The sequence below is a fragment of the Schistocerca piceifrons genome, chromosome 2 (genome assembly GCF_021461385.2).
Source record: "Schistocerca piceifrons isolate TAMUIC-IGC-003096 chromosome 2, iqSchPice1.1, whole genome shotgun sequence".
In the NCBI taxonomy this organism is placed as follows: domain Eukaryota; kingdom Metazoa; phylum Arthropoda; class Insecta; order Orthoptera; family Acrididae; genus Schistocerca; species Schistocerca piceifrons.
Window position 1 is genome coordinate 553779395 of NC_060139.1, and position 13875 is coordinate 553793269.

The window sequence follows — 13875 nt, forward strand, 5'->3', positions numbered from 1 at the left end:
ACATACATCTAAACCTGTTTACTGTAGTCTAGAAGTCGATATTCTACTACGGAATGGTGAAAATTGTGGTTTCCTTTACAGACTAACTTTTAAAGTTCGGAGTCTGTGGTCAAACAGACTTTGGACAGCATCGCCAAGGAATTTGGGATGAAAACCAAACTGGTAAATATAGTCAAAGAGACCTTGTCAGACATTATTAGATGGAGAGAGCGGGAGGAGGGGGGGCGGCAACTATGTTCCAGAGATTCTGTAATAGTTAGAAGTTCCCAACTTCGCAGTTAGGAAACAAATCCTTAGGATACTATTCCACTTTTTGTTAACGACTTTGCGGCACTATTAAAAAGTGCAGAAGAATGAACTGTAGAAGTCAACCTCTTGAAACACATAGCTCGACATATATGCCTCAGGTTCTCAGCACAAAACATCGAGCTCATGAGTAACAACAGATATTAACTAAAAATTTTCTGAAACTGAGTTAGATGTGATCCAAAAAGATAAGAATTCACTTACATTGGTAGGAATTTACAAGAGAGGGGATTAGAAGAAAATGTCGTCGAAAATCGAATCGTAGGACCCGAACATGGAGTGACAAAAAACATCTACAATAAGAACTGTATCACCTAGGATGAATGCTTTTATGCCAGTGAATGCTTGAGGCGGACTAGAGTGGAAATCTAAATATTTCTTAAGAAAAGAACCCTAAGAAGAATCATGGATACGGAAGTAAATGAAGACGATTAATGGACTGACATCCGCTTAAGTAGTAACAATGAGCTATTCACTCCAACTCGTGTTTCAGGGTGTTGAAATCTCATCTTAAAAAAAAAAAAAAAGGACATACAAAAGATGAGGAGGGGGGGGGGGCATGCAACACATGTGGAAGAACGATGTAGCATGTAGAACGTAGGACGAAGCGAAAAAGAACCAAAACCGAATAGTATACTCATTATGTCCGCCATCGAGCAGCCGCACACTGTGGACGCCACCAAAGATTGAACGGAAGGTCACGTTGGAGTCTGGAGGCGCGGCGCGGCGCAGGCGCAAATGTGTGCGAGGGGGACAGAACTGACGTCGGTATTAACGAAGATATTGTAAATCGGGACTGACTCATTCAAGCGTTACACTAGTTCAGTTAAAGGGCAGTGGTAGGCCGTCAAGATTTATAACTCACAGTCATTTAAAAATACGTGAAGTATTAGGGAACATGGCAATGGCACATAGGCAAAATGAATGAACAGGCGGTACAGTGTGAGTACAGTGTTTGGTTTTTCTCTCATCCCACCATTCCTGACGTTAAATTATTAGGTCTGTTTGGTTATTTGGATCTCTCCTCCTTTTCTAGTCACATCCAGATGCAGTGACTTGGAGCCTTTGAAGTGATTGGCCCAACCGCTTGTAATGCTTAACAAAGTACAATTAGTGAGTCTCCTTGTTTTCTTAGTTTGTTCTTCTGGTTTTCCCAGATGCGTTGTGTTATATTTTCTCCGGTTTTACGTAGCTGAAAAAGGGGTTTTAACTTCCAAAACAGGTATTGGACGGAACAAATCATTATTACAGCTGAAGCGGATGTCACTCTATTAATCATGCCTCTCAGTTCTGAATGTTCTATAAATCAAATTTTGTGTAAATCAAGATGGATAGTTACTTCCGACAAACAGATAAGTACGGGAGGACGTGGAGAGATCAGACTGAGTAGGAGCGAATGACGTTTCTGTGCTACTTGTACCAAATCACTGAAATAAACTAAATAAATATGTTACTACGGAAAGAAGAAGACCACCATGAAAACAGAATTCTAGAAACACTAAAGCATCGGATCCGCAGACGTTAGAGTGAAGGTATATTTTTAGGGAAAATATACGTAATTTGTTGGTTTATAAACTGAGAGGGGCTATAAAAAAATGTTCGTGCTTGGACAGAAAAACAAGGTAAGCAGGTCAGTGAGCGTAAGAAAGTGTATTGCAGACAGAGGAACACCTCAGATAAAGAAAATGAATGATTTTGTAGGGTGTCTGAGTTTTAATTTGGAAAAAAAAGTCTAAACAGAGAAAGAAAATAATTATTACATTATTCTGAGATTGGTGAGCCACAACCAGCAGTTCTGTTGATTTACTGTTACTGCAGATGTGACAACGGATAGTGCCGCATCAATACCCAACCGTTTTAGCCATTGCTTATTAACTGGCTGTTTTGAGGCAGCCAGTGTTTACTTACTGCAGCCGTCTTCGTCAACCCAAGTGTCCTTGCAGTCCAGGAAGGCGTTGCAGCGCAGTGACATGTTGAGGCACGGGCCGTTTCTGCATTTAAATGTGTCTTCTGGGCACGTCACATTCTCTGCAAAACGATTACAAAAAATAATATTTATTTCGTGAACGGGGTCTACAGAGAAGTTAGAACACTGTATCGTTCACGATTTTATTAACGTATATAACTAATCCTCAAGAGGAGGGTTTATCACATGAAATTCTACGTTGGATGGTATTTTTACGACTTTCGTATAAATGCCCAACTCTTAGCAATGTTTCGAATCGTTCGTTCACCTATTGGTAATGAAGACCCTTCGGAAAAGAAAGATTAAACACAGCACCAAATTGAAATAATGAAAACTGCAAGTACCCTCTACTTCACATCAACAATTAGCTGTGGAGGAGGACTCTTCTTGGTGGTTTCCGCATAACTAGACAGAAGCTCTAAAGTAGTCTCGTTTCCATTGGTTTTAAAAAAAATCGACTGACGAAATGAAAATACTATAACAGGAGAAGAAGACTGGATATATTCGTACGAGCGGGATCGTAAGCAGCAATAAACAGTTTGGGTCCTCCAAGATGAACCGAAGCCAACCACAGTGGCTCGTTCGAGAATCCTTCTGAAGAATATAATTGCTTGCTTCTTTAGTTGTAACAAACATTACTTTATTTGAGCAAGGAGTACTCTTATTTTTCACAAATCACCTACAAAATCAGAAAAAACGACAGAAAAACCTACATCATTCAGTATGCAATACCAGCTGTCACACATTTGGCCAAAAATGCATTATTTGACAACAAAAATTACGATTTGCCTCATTGCCCGTATTCGCTTGTTGTATCAGTTGACAACTTCTTTCTGTTTCTTATATGTAACAAATAATGTGTGACGGCAAGTTTCATCAAGAAGACGTTTGTGGAATGGCAGGGAAGACCAGATCTCTATGTGCCTCTGCTGAGTTATACATTACTGTTGCACCTGATGTGAGTTACCTCCAAACCTGTCCCGTCTTTCAAGGATTTGATTACAAAAATAAGTAGTGATAATCAGTCAGAAACATTGATATTAAACTCTTGGTACACTCTGATCAAGTCACAGCCACATGCCAGCAACACCTAATGTCTATATATGTTACTATGGCATATGTACAGCGTGAAAGCAACAGGTCGTTCGTTGCCAACATATGGGTCCCCGTTCACTTGATAACATACTGCACTAATGTAGCCCAGTAAAGGTCTGCCCTCCAATGTTAAGTTTGCGTCAGTAAAAGTCTACCTTCCACTTTTACGTTTGTGTTAAAGTAATAACCAACACCCTAGAAACAGACCCTGACATTATCCATAGATTCGGTGTTATTACTTCAAGTCTTAGTGAATGATGAAAACGAGATAACTATTTGGGTTCAAACACTTCAGAGTCAGTGATTTGATAAAGGATGACTACTATTTATATATAACTTGTCGAAAGTCTCGTATCAAAATACTTTGTGATGCACTTTAAGTATATTTTTGAAGCTGGTGCATTTAATCTGTTTGTTGAGTATAAATGTTGCAACCATATGTATTCTTTACCATTAAGATATATAATCGATGTAAAGTGGCTTTTCTCATCGTGGACAACGTAATAAACACATGAATACCTTCTCAGTATGGTGGTAGCAAGTGCTCACTAAAACTGCTGAAGGAGACATTTTGCTTTTTCGTGTTGATGTAGTTCATTTCATTAGTCAAACCTGTACACAAACTGAAAAGATAAAGAACCACCTGAGGATCTTTATGCTGGATTCCATTAACAAGGTTGTTGGTAAGTTGATACGTGAGCGATGTGTTGCTTGAATAAGTAACTTAGCACGTACGAATAAAACCACAGAAGACATTGGGATCATCAGAGGTGGTTTTTATTGTGGAGAAATATTGCCTTATGTGGTTCAGTACTCCACTAAAAGCATTTATGGTGCGCCGAACAAAGCACACTGTCTAATGAATCAAAGAGAAGTTACGCTGGGGTTGCTGTTGCATTGTTAAAGAAGAAGAAAAAACTCATGTCGAACACAGTTTGGTCGGGAAATTGGACTTACCGTTTTCCAGTCTATTCTCCTACCATTAGCCACATACCAGTTAAGCCTAAAATTGGAAATTTTTTTGATTGTAGTAGATTGTGTATTAGAAGGTCGCTGCACATAAATTCATGTGCGTTAATGACGAGTCACTGCGGTCTGCAGTTTGAGTTATCGTGATATCTTCCTTTAATTCTCATTAGACGTTACCGGCAGTTGCAACAGCATAAAGTATCCATTACGTCGCTATGAGCCGATACAGCTTCGTATCCCTGTAATATGGGAATCATTGTGAATACGGCAGGCTGTATACTTTCTGGGTACATCAATCCATATTTCAACCTTCCACGGCAGATATTCGCAACGTAAGAGCTTGACAGGAGACAAATTTGCCTCTGCTGAGCGTCCCTAACAGGGAACCAAATATTTCTTCCTTTTTTAAAACTCGTGTTTCCTGGAACAGCATAATCAAGGAAGCGACTGCAATAATGGACCAGCCGACTGTCATGGCAGCAACGACGAATTGCCGCCACGAAAATGGGGCGGAGCGGACGTCAAATTCTTTTCCGTCGTTCGTTGCGGGATTAAAATCCCCGCCATCGACGGTTGCTATTTGTTTCTTTTCTCATCAGCGGAATTTTCTAGTGTTTTTTAACTCTTGTCCTTCTCCACGTTTGTGGTTATTTTCCTTTCCCTCTTTCCTCTACTTCTCATACGCGTGTCATGGACGTTCGAGTGTGACGTACAGCAATCATCGCAGTCTTGCATTCGCAGATTCTACCAGTAGCCGCGCACTACAGAGTTGACAATGTAGCTTATGGTTGGTCGTCTTACTAATGTCATTGCTGACAGTATAAAATTAAAAAGCTTACCACATTTTCGTGGAAAACGGAACGAGAAAGAGTGTATGTCGTAAAAGGTTGCTAGAAACCCACAATTTGACGTAGTTGGTATATTAAGAAGATTTTATTGATGTTGACGTCTTTGAAAAACTAGATTTCTACAACAACAAACGCTTTTCCCACTACATGAGATACGTTTACACGATCCAGTGTCGAAGCTATCACTCTGAAGAATGTGAAGTCGAAGACTTCGCTATAATACAGCTGTAGTGTTAGATCTAAATAGTCACGAAAAAATAAACAATTTCCAAGTACGACAATGCCTCCACATTACTGTCGACCTTTCCTTTGTCTGACTTCATTCAGCTTTCGTACAATGTAAAGTACTTCCTCTCCACAGAATGAGATGTCGGGATGAGAGGCTGTGAGCCAGAAGTCGATTTCCACAAGAGACCTGTTCAGGGGAACTGACGAAAATGGCTCCACGAGTCGCCCAAACATTGTGCTGTAAACAGAATCGAACAAACATATAAGCACTTCGTCTCACCGAGTACAAATCACAATCTGTTTTCATTTTATTCCCCAGAAATTCCCAGTGCTATCTTTTACATCGTTTCCTATGTACACACTGAATAGCAGTAAGGAAAATGCAATCCTTTATTATTCGCTTCTTACTTACTGCCGATGGCATCACTATTAGACACAGAATGAATACGGCATGAAAAGACGTGTGAAGTAACCACATAAAGTCTGCTAGGATTATAGTCATAAAATAAAACATACCTACGTGATTGCAGTCCAGTAGCAAGGATATAAAATTAATGTACGGGACTCATACATTAAATAGGTCGCACACAATTTAACTGTGAATAGAGACGTCGACATCATGACAGAAACTAATTATATCAGACTAATATCTGGAAAAATATAAGCGTCGTAAGGAGCAAGACAAGATATGGAACGAGGATAAAACTGCTTCCCGCATCTCTTTTACGTAATCAATCCTGGGACACTTGTCCACATAAAGCATATATGGTCTTCTTGTTAAGAGACGTCCTGGTGAATATAAAATAATGATCGAAGATATACGAATAAATTTGTAAACGTACTTAAATGTTATGATGAAGTAAGTGAGTACAAAAGAAGTCGAAGTGATCATCTCTGCAGTGCATCAGCGAGGTAGGTTCGTCTGAAAGTATGGGGTTATAGACCTGCGAATACGGGAGGTACCCAGACAAGCTGTTAAGGTAAAACTTCAACGATGTTGATGATGATGATGTATTGTAAGCTTTTCATACACTGACGGAATAAATTACAACAGCAAAAAGTAATTAATGTAGAGAAATGACATTTAGGGAATGCATTTGTCTAGGTAACATATTTAAGTGTTTAACATCGCAAGACCACAGGTTGTAAAACGCGCGAGATCAGCCACTGCAAATGTGATATGCTGCTACATTAATAACCACCGTAGCTTGCAGAATTTTAAATGCATGGTTGCAAACATACATGAGTTGTGTGGTCCAGCTGCCGGATGTCAGTTTGTGGGGCGGAGTTCCATGGCAGTGGCACTTAGTCGGCCAGTACAGGGACGGTTAATGTTGTTTATGGATAACGCTTGAATTTTTGTCCGATGATGTCCCATTTGTGCTCGATTGGCTACAGATCTGGCTATCGAGCAGGCCAAGGCAACATGTCGACATACTGGAGAGTATGTTGGGTTGCAACAGCTGTGTGTCAGCGAACATTATCCTGTTGGGAAACACACCCTGACGCTGTTCATGAAAGGCAGCACAACAGAGTTACGTACAAATCTCCAGTCCGGGTGCGTGCGTGGGATAACCACGAGGACGCTCCTGCTGTCATACGGAATCGCACTCCACACGTAGAGCCACGGGTCGTAACACATCTGAAATGTAATGTTCACTGTTCAAAGTGCCGTCAATGCGAACAAGAGTTGACAGAGACGTGTAACCAATGGCACACCATACCATCACGCCGGGAGATACGCCAGTATGGCGATGACGACTACACGCTTCCAATGTGCGTTCACCGCGATGTCGCCAAACGCGGATGCGACCATCATGATGCTGTAAACAGAACCTGGATTCATCCGAAAAAATGACGTTTTGCCATTCGTGCACCCAGGTTCGTCGTTGAGTACACCATCGCAGGCGCTCCTGTCTCTGATGCAGCGTCAAGGGTAACCGCAGGCATGGTCTCAGAGCTGATCGTTAATGCTGCTGCAAACGTCGTCGAAGTGTTCGTGCAGATGGTTGTTGCCTTGCAAACGTCCCCATCTGTTGACTCAGGGATCGAGACGTGGCTGCACGATCCGTTACAGCCATGCGGATAAGATGCCTGTCATCTCGACTGCTAGTGATACGAGGCTGTTGGGATCCAGCACGGCGTTCCGTATTACCCTCCTGAACCCACCGATTCTGTATTCTGCTAACAGTCATTGGATCTCGACTAACGCGAGCAGCAATGTCGCGATACGATAAACCGCAATCGCGATAGGCTACAATCCGACCTTTATCAAAGTCGGAAACGTGATGGTACGCATTTCTCCTCCTTACACGAGGCATCACAACAACGATTCACCAAGCAACGCCGGTCAACTGCTGTTTGTGTATGAGAAATCGGTTGCAATCTTTCCTCATGTCAGCACGTTGTAGGTGTCGCCACCGGCACCAAACTTGTGTGAATATTCTGAAAAGCTAATCATTTGCATATCACAGCATCTTTTTCCTGTCGGTTTAATTTCGCGTTTGTAGCACGTCATCTTCATGGTGTAGCAATTTTAATGGCCAGTAGTGTAGCTACATCCAGCTCCTCGTAACCGTATTATACGACCTCGTTCAAACTCAGTGAAGTTTTGATAAAGGCGTCTTTTTCGTCTGAAAGCCATTCTTTACTAACATCACCTCACCACGTCCAATCACAAATTTCACTAACGTTCGCCACCGTTATGGCGTATATTTAAAGCAAATTTGATTTGCATCCTCATAATGGTGCTACTAACGCCACTATTATTCGAATCCGTGTAGACATCATCTTTCAATTGAGAACACGCCTACCAACATTCGTTTATGTTACGCAACTCGTTCTAGGTGATGCGATTTCTTTCTGTCAGTGGATTTCAGCCCCCACAAAGTTTTTGGAAACACAGAGAAATTTCCTAAAATAGCACTGTATTTTTCAGTGAGGTTGAGTGTTGAACCCGTGTGCATTTATCGTATTTTCATCTCTCCTTGTAATAAAAATGTAATAAACTTTTTTAGTGTAGCATTCACTTTAAGTATGTTACATTTTTTCTGATGTACAAAGACCATTCTTGAAAATTAAGGTTTTCTCAAATGTGAATAACTATTTAAAGTACAACAGGATCCAGTACCTAGGAAAAAATATTGTATTCTATTTTAAATGCGTTGCAGTCGAGAAAAATCTTGCCAATACTGTCTTTAATATTCTACATGCTACAGTATTACTCTACTGCACACCGATAGCCAGCAGGCGGAAACAAATTATGAATAAGTACACTCCTGGAAATTGAAGTAAGAACACCGTGAATTCATTGTCCCAGGAAGGGGAAACTTTATTGACACATTCCTGGGGTCAGATACAACACATGATCACACTGACAGAACCACAGGCACATAGACACAGGCAACAGAGCATGCACAATGTCGGCACTAGTACAGTGTATATCCACCTTTCGCAGCAATGCAGGCTGCTATTCTCCCATGGAGACGATCGTAGAGATGCTGGATGTAGTCCTGTGGAACGGCTTGCCATGCCATTTCCACCTGGCGCCTCAGCTGGACCAGCGTTCGTGCTGGACGTGCAGACCGCGTGAGACGACGCTTCATCCAGTCCCAAACATGCTCAATGGGGGACAGATCCGGAGATCTTGCTGGCCAGGGTAGTTGACTTACACCTTCTAGAGCACGTTGGGTGGCACGGGATACATGCGGACGTGCATTGTCCTGTTGGAACAGCAAGTTCCCTTGCCGGTCTAGGAATGGTAGAACGATGGGTTCGATGACGGTTTGGATGTACCGTGCACTATTCAGTGTCCCCTCGACGATCACCAGTGGTGTACGGCCAGTGTAGGAGATCGCTCCCCACACCATGATGCCGGGTGTTGGCCCTGTGTGCCTCGGTCGTATGCAGTCCTGATTGTGGCGCTCACCTGCACGGCGCCAAACACGCATACGACCATCATTGGCACCAAGGCAGAAGCGACTCTCATCGCTGAAGACGACACGTCTCCATTCGTCCCTCCATTCACGCCTGTCGCGACACCACTGGAGGCGGGCTGCACCATGTTGGGGCGTGAGCGGAAGACGGCCTAACGGTGTGCGGGACCGTAGCCCAGCTTCATGGAGACGGTTGCGAATGGTCCTCGCCGATACCCCAGGAGCAACAGTGTCCCTAATTTGCTGGGAAGTGGCGGTGCGGTCCCCTACGGCACTGCGTAGGATCCTACGGTCTTGGCGTGCATCCGTGCGTCGCTGCGGTCCGGTCCCAGGTCGACGGGCACGTGCACCTTCCGCCGACCACTGGCGACAACATCGATGTACTGTGGAGACCTCACGCCCCACGTGTTGAGCAATTCGGCGGTACGTCCACCCGGCCTCCCGCATGCCCACTATACGCCCTCGCTCAAAGTCCGTCAACTGCACATACGGTTCACGTCCACGCTGTCGCGGCATGCTACCAGTGTTAAAGACTGCGATGGAGCTCCGTATGCCACGGCAAACTGGCTGACACTGACGGCGGCGGTGCACAAATGCTGCGCAGCTAGCGCCATTCGACGGCCAACACCGCGGTTCCTGGTGTGTCCGCTGTGCCGTGCGTGTGATCATTGCTTGTACAGCCCTCTCGCAGTGTCCGGAGCAAGTATGGTGGGTCTGACACACCGGTGTCAATGTGTTCTTTTTTCCATTTCCAGGAGTGTATGATCAAAATCCGGTTACACGTTAAAAACATTTTGAAACAGTAGCTATTAGCAGCTAACACAAATTATCATTTTAGAAACAGGGAAAAATGGCGAGACATTAACGAAACTCAGTTAATTTGCAAGTATTAAGTGTTCTGCTTGAGGGTACAACATGCTGCACGACTGACGATGTGTGGGTTCACCGTCTACAGTTTTAAAGTAGTTTTAAAGTAAGTAATTTTAACATATACAGAATCTTACTGACCATAAAACATTGTAACTTAATAATTGACAGTGTGCTGAAAATCGCATTAATATCTTACAGAGGACTTACATATGATGAAGGTGTAACACAGGGCGTCTCAAAAGTAACGGTACAACTAGAAAGTCTTATAACAACATACTCACACAATATTTGGCTTATGTGACAGGCGAACGCACAAAGTTTTGTACGTGTGTGTTCCAAGTTTCGTGAGTGTAGCATAATGGGAACCGTTCAAGAAAAGCCTCACGTGTAGAATGATTTATTGACACCATGTCGGATACCTAGGTTCAAAGGAACACCCAAACTACCCTCGTGGGCTTCGATACGCCTGTGGTACAGGAATATCCTGCAGACAGGAGCGTGGAAGTGAAGCAACATATTGGAACAAGTGTAGCCAACACATAACAGATACGGTTGGCTTTACATCGTTCAACAGGAGCTGCAAATCAGTAGGGCGGCCATGCACAGTGTCCATTGGGAACGTGTACAGATGTATCCATACTAGTTGCACACACTGAAACCAAACGACAGGCCACAACGTAAGCAATTCACCGTGGACTTTCTCCACCGTTTAGAAGAGGACAGTAATTTTATAAACAATCTAGCAGTGGCTAACGAAGCCACACAGCATGTGTATGGGGCATGCAATCCGAATACTGTGGTGTGGTGTTCTTTGATGGCTGATCGATTTGTTGGACTGTTCCTTTTCTCAGAAGAATCATTTAAGTCTAACAGTTACCTTGATATCTTATATCCGTCTGCGTTATCGCAATTGGCTGACCACCAATACAGAGTGGTTTTCAAAAATGATGGTGCACTGTCACACTGGGTTCAGACTGAGCGAAAAGCTCTCGACCAGGTGCTTCCATATCACTGGGATGGCAGGTGTGGTCTAATTCGCTGACATAGGTCACCTGAAATTTTTCTTTCTAATGGAGAAACGTCAAGGAAAGAGTCTGTCAAACGCCTGTCAGCCACATCAGTGATTTCAAGTACCAAATCGCAGCTGCCATCGCCACCGTTGCGCATATGGTACGTCGAGACTGGACACAGGTTGAATACAGACTGGATGCTATGCTTGCCACCAAAGGCTCACGTAATGAAATTGATTTGCATGGCTTAAAAACTTTGTGAGACAGTGTGTCACAAAACCTAAACATGTTGTGAATATCATCATTACTTCGAATACCGTCACAAATCAAAGTTTTATTGTACGAGTTGTAGTGCTCAGTACTCACCTGCAATCTATTTTTGTAATTTCATATGGGGTTTCTTGTAGATGGTTTTGGAGATGTTACTTTAATTTTTCCACTTCAGTCGTTTGATTGAAATACTCTTGTCTCGTTTATTGATAATAAATATAAAATGTAATTAATATAAAAGTAAAGTTTTTAAATTGTAATTAGCATAAATTCTGTTTAGGAGGTTATTTCACATCTGGACAAGAAAATTATGAAATTCTTGATAAAACTATTCTCTCTTAAGAATACTACTAGCTCTTTCTTACGTGTATAAAGATTTCTGTTTTATCTAGGAAGTTATGTTATCAATAAACGAAATAGACTGAATAAAACAGTTACACACATTGCCTAAATGACGGAAAACAATACGGATGAACAGATATCTTTGACGATAAAATACAAAGCTAGTATTGTATAGTACGCCGTCTCATCCACTACCCTACGAGGACATGCTAGAAACCAGCTAAATGGTAAAGTAACATTTAAAGTAACATCCCATAGCATATACAATGATAAGCCGAAACATTATGTTCACCGCCCACCGCGACGTTGGATTCCGCTTGGTAGCATTGATGGAACGTGACGCGTATGTAAGCAGAGCAGAGGCAGACGGGGGATCACCCTAGCGAAGATATGGACTGCAAATGGGTAAATCCTCTGAGGTAAGGGACTTTGACAAAGGACAGATTACTATTACGTAGAGCCTGTAAACACCTCGATAGCACCGAATCGGATACAATGTTCACGTATTACTATCGTGAGCATCAACGGAAAGAGTGAAGCTACAACTAGGCACTAAATGGTTAGACTTCCACGATTCTTCACAAAATGTGGGGTGCAGAAGATTGTCTGCTCTGTAAAGTAGAATAGATATTGATCTGTGGTATCTGTACCGAAAGAGCACAATGCTGGTGCACGTACAAGTGTTTCGGAGCACGCCGTTCATCGTACATTGTCGAACACGGAGCTCCACAGCAGACCACCCCTACGTGTTCACGGTTGCAGTGGGCGCAGGACCATCGGAATTCGAGCTTCGATAAATGGAAACGTGTCGGCTCCTCGGGCGAATCACATTTTTGCTACAATAGCTCGATGGTCATCTCCAAAAACGCCGACATCGAGGTGAACGGTAGCTCGAAACGGGCAGCGTGCCACGGACACAGGCTGTTGGGAGCAGTAGCATGCCACGGGAGACATTCTTCTGCGCTTGCATCGGGCCCGTTATAGTAATCGAAGACCCGCTGACAACTGCGAACCACCTGCATCCCTTCATGCTTACCGAGCGAGGCGACGGAGTGGTTAGCTCTCTAAACTCGCATTCGGAAGGGCGACGATTCACAACCGCGTTCGGCCATCCTGATTTAGTTTTTTCATGATTTCCCTAAAACGCTCCAGGCAACTGCCGGAATGGTTCCTTTGAAAGGGCACCGCCGATTTCCTTCCCCTTCCTCCCCTAATCCGATCTTGCGTTTCGTCTCTAATGGTCTCGTTGTCGATAGGACGTTAAACGCTAATCTTCTCCTCCTCCTCCTCCTCTCTCTGTGCTTTATGTCTTTCCCGACGGCGATGTCGTCTTTCAGCTGTATAATTGTCCGCGTCTCGGAGCGTATTCCAGTTATTTGAGGAGCGTTATAGTGAACTCACGTTGATGTCCCGGTGACCAGATTCACCTAACGTAAATCCTATGGAACCCATCCGGATCGCTGTCGGTCGCCGTCACCAAGTACGCAACTCAACAAACTGTCAGTTCCCTGATACGCGGAATCAGTGATGTATTGCGTTCCAAAGACAAACAAGCGATGAAGCAGGTGGTCATACTGTTTTGGCCTACTGTGTAGTATTATATACTGTACTAATGTGTATCTCCTGGAGGACCCTGGAGGACCGCTAAAGATGGCCACGTAGTGCTACACTGATCGAGTATAAATCAAAATCAAAGAAAATTATATATATAAAATTTTCTTTGATCTTGATTTGTTTTATTTATTCTTATGGCATATTCTGTTTTAAAGTTCATTTAATATAAATTATATATTTCAATATATTACAAATAATTAAATATTTATAACACAGAAAGAGAAACCAGCACAAAAATTGTAGGGCATGTCTCATGGAAAGGGGGCAAAAGTCGACCCTTTACCAATGGTTGATATGAAACCGTATAAAATTGTCCAATAACATGGAACCGATATAAATGACAGAACTTGTGTCAGAGCATTTGTGCTGGGACGCAGGTGGAGAGCACAGCAGAGTGGCTCGGTAGAGGAGCTGGACAGACA

The 13875-nt window shown here is 43.0% G+C and overlaps 1 protein-coding gene across 1 annotated transcript in view; it reads right to left on the minus strand.

Moving 5' to 3' along the window:
- The window catches only part of LOC124775580 (G-protein coupled receptor GRL101-like), a 373429-nt gene that overhangs the window by 179452 nt on the left and 180102 nt on the right, over positions 1-13875 (minus strand). Inside the window, exon 13 of the mRNA XM_047250411.1 lies at positions 2215-2334. Within this exon, the coding sequence (XP_047106367.1) occupies positions 2215-2334 (120 nt within the window). The remainder of the gene's footprint in view (positions 1-2214; positions 2335-13875) is intronic.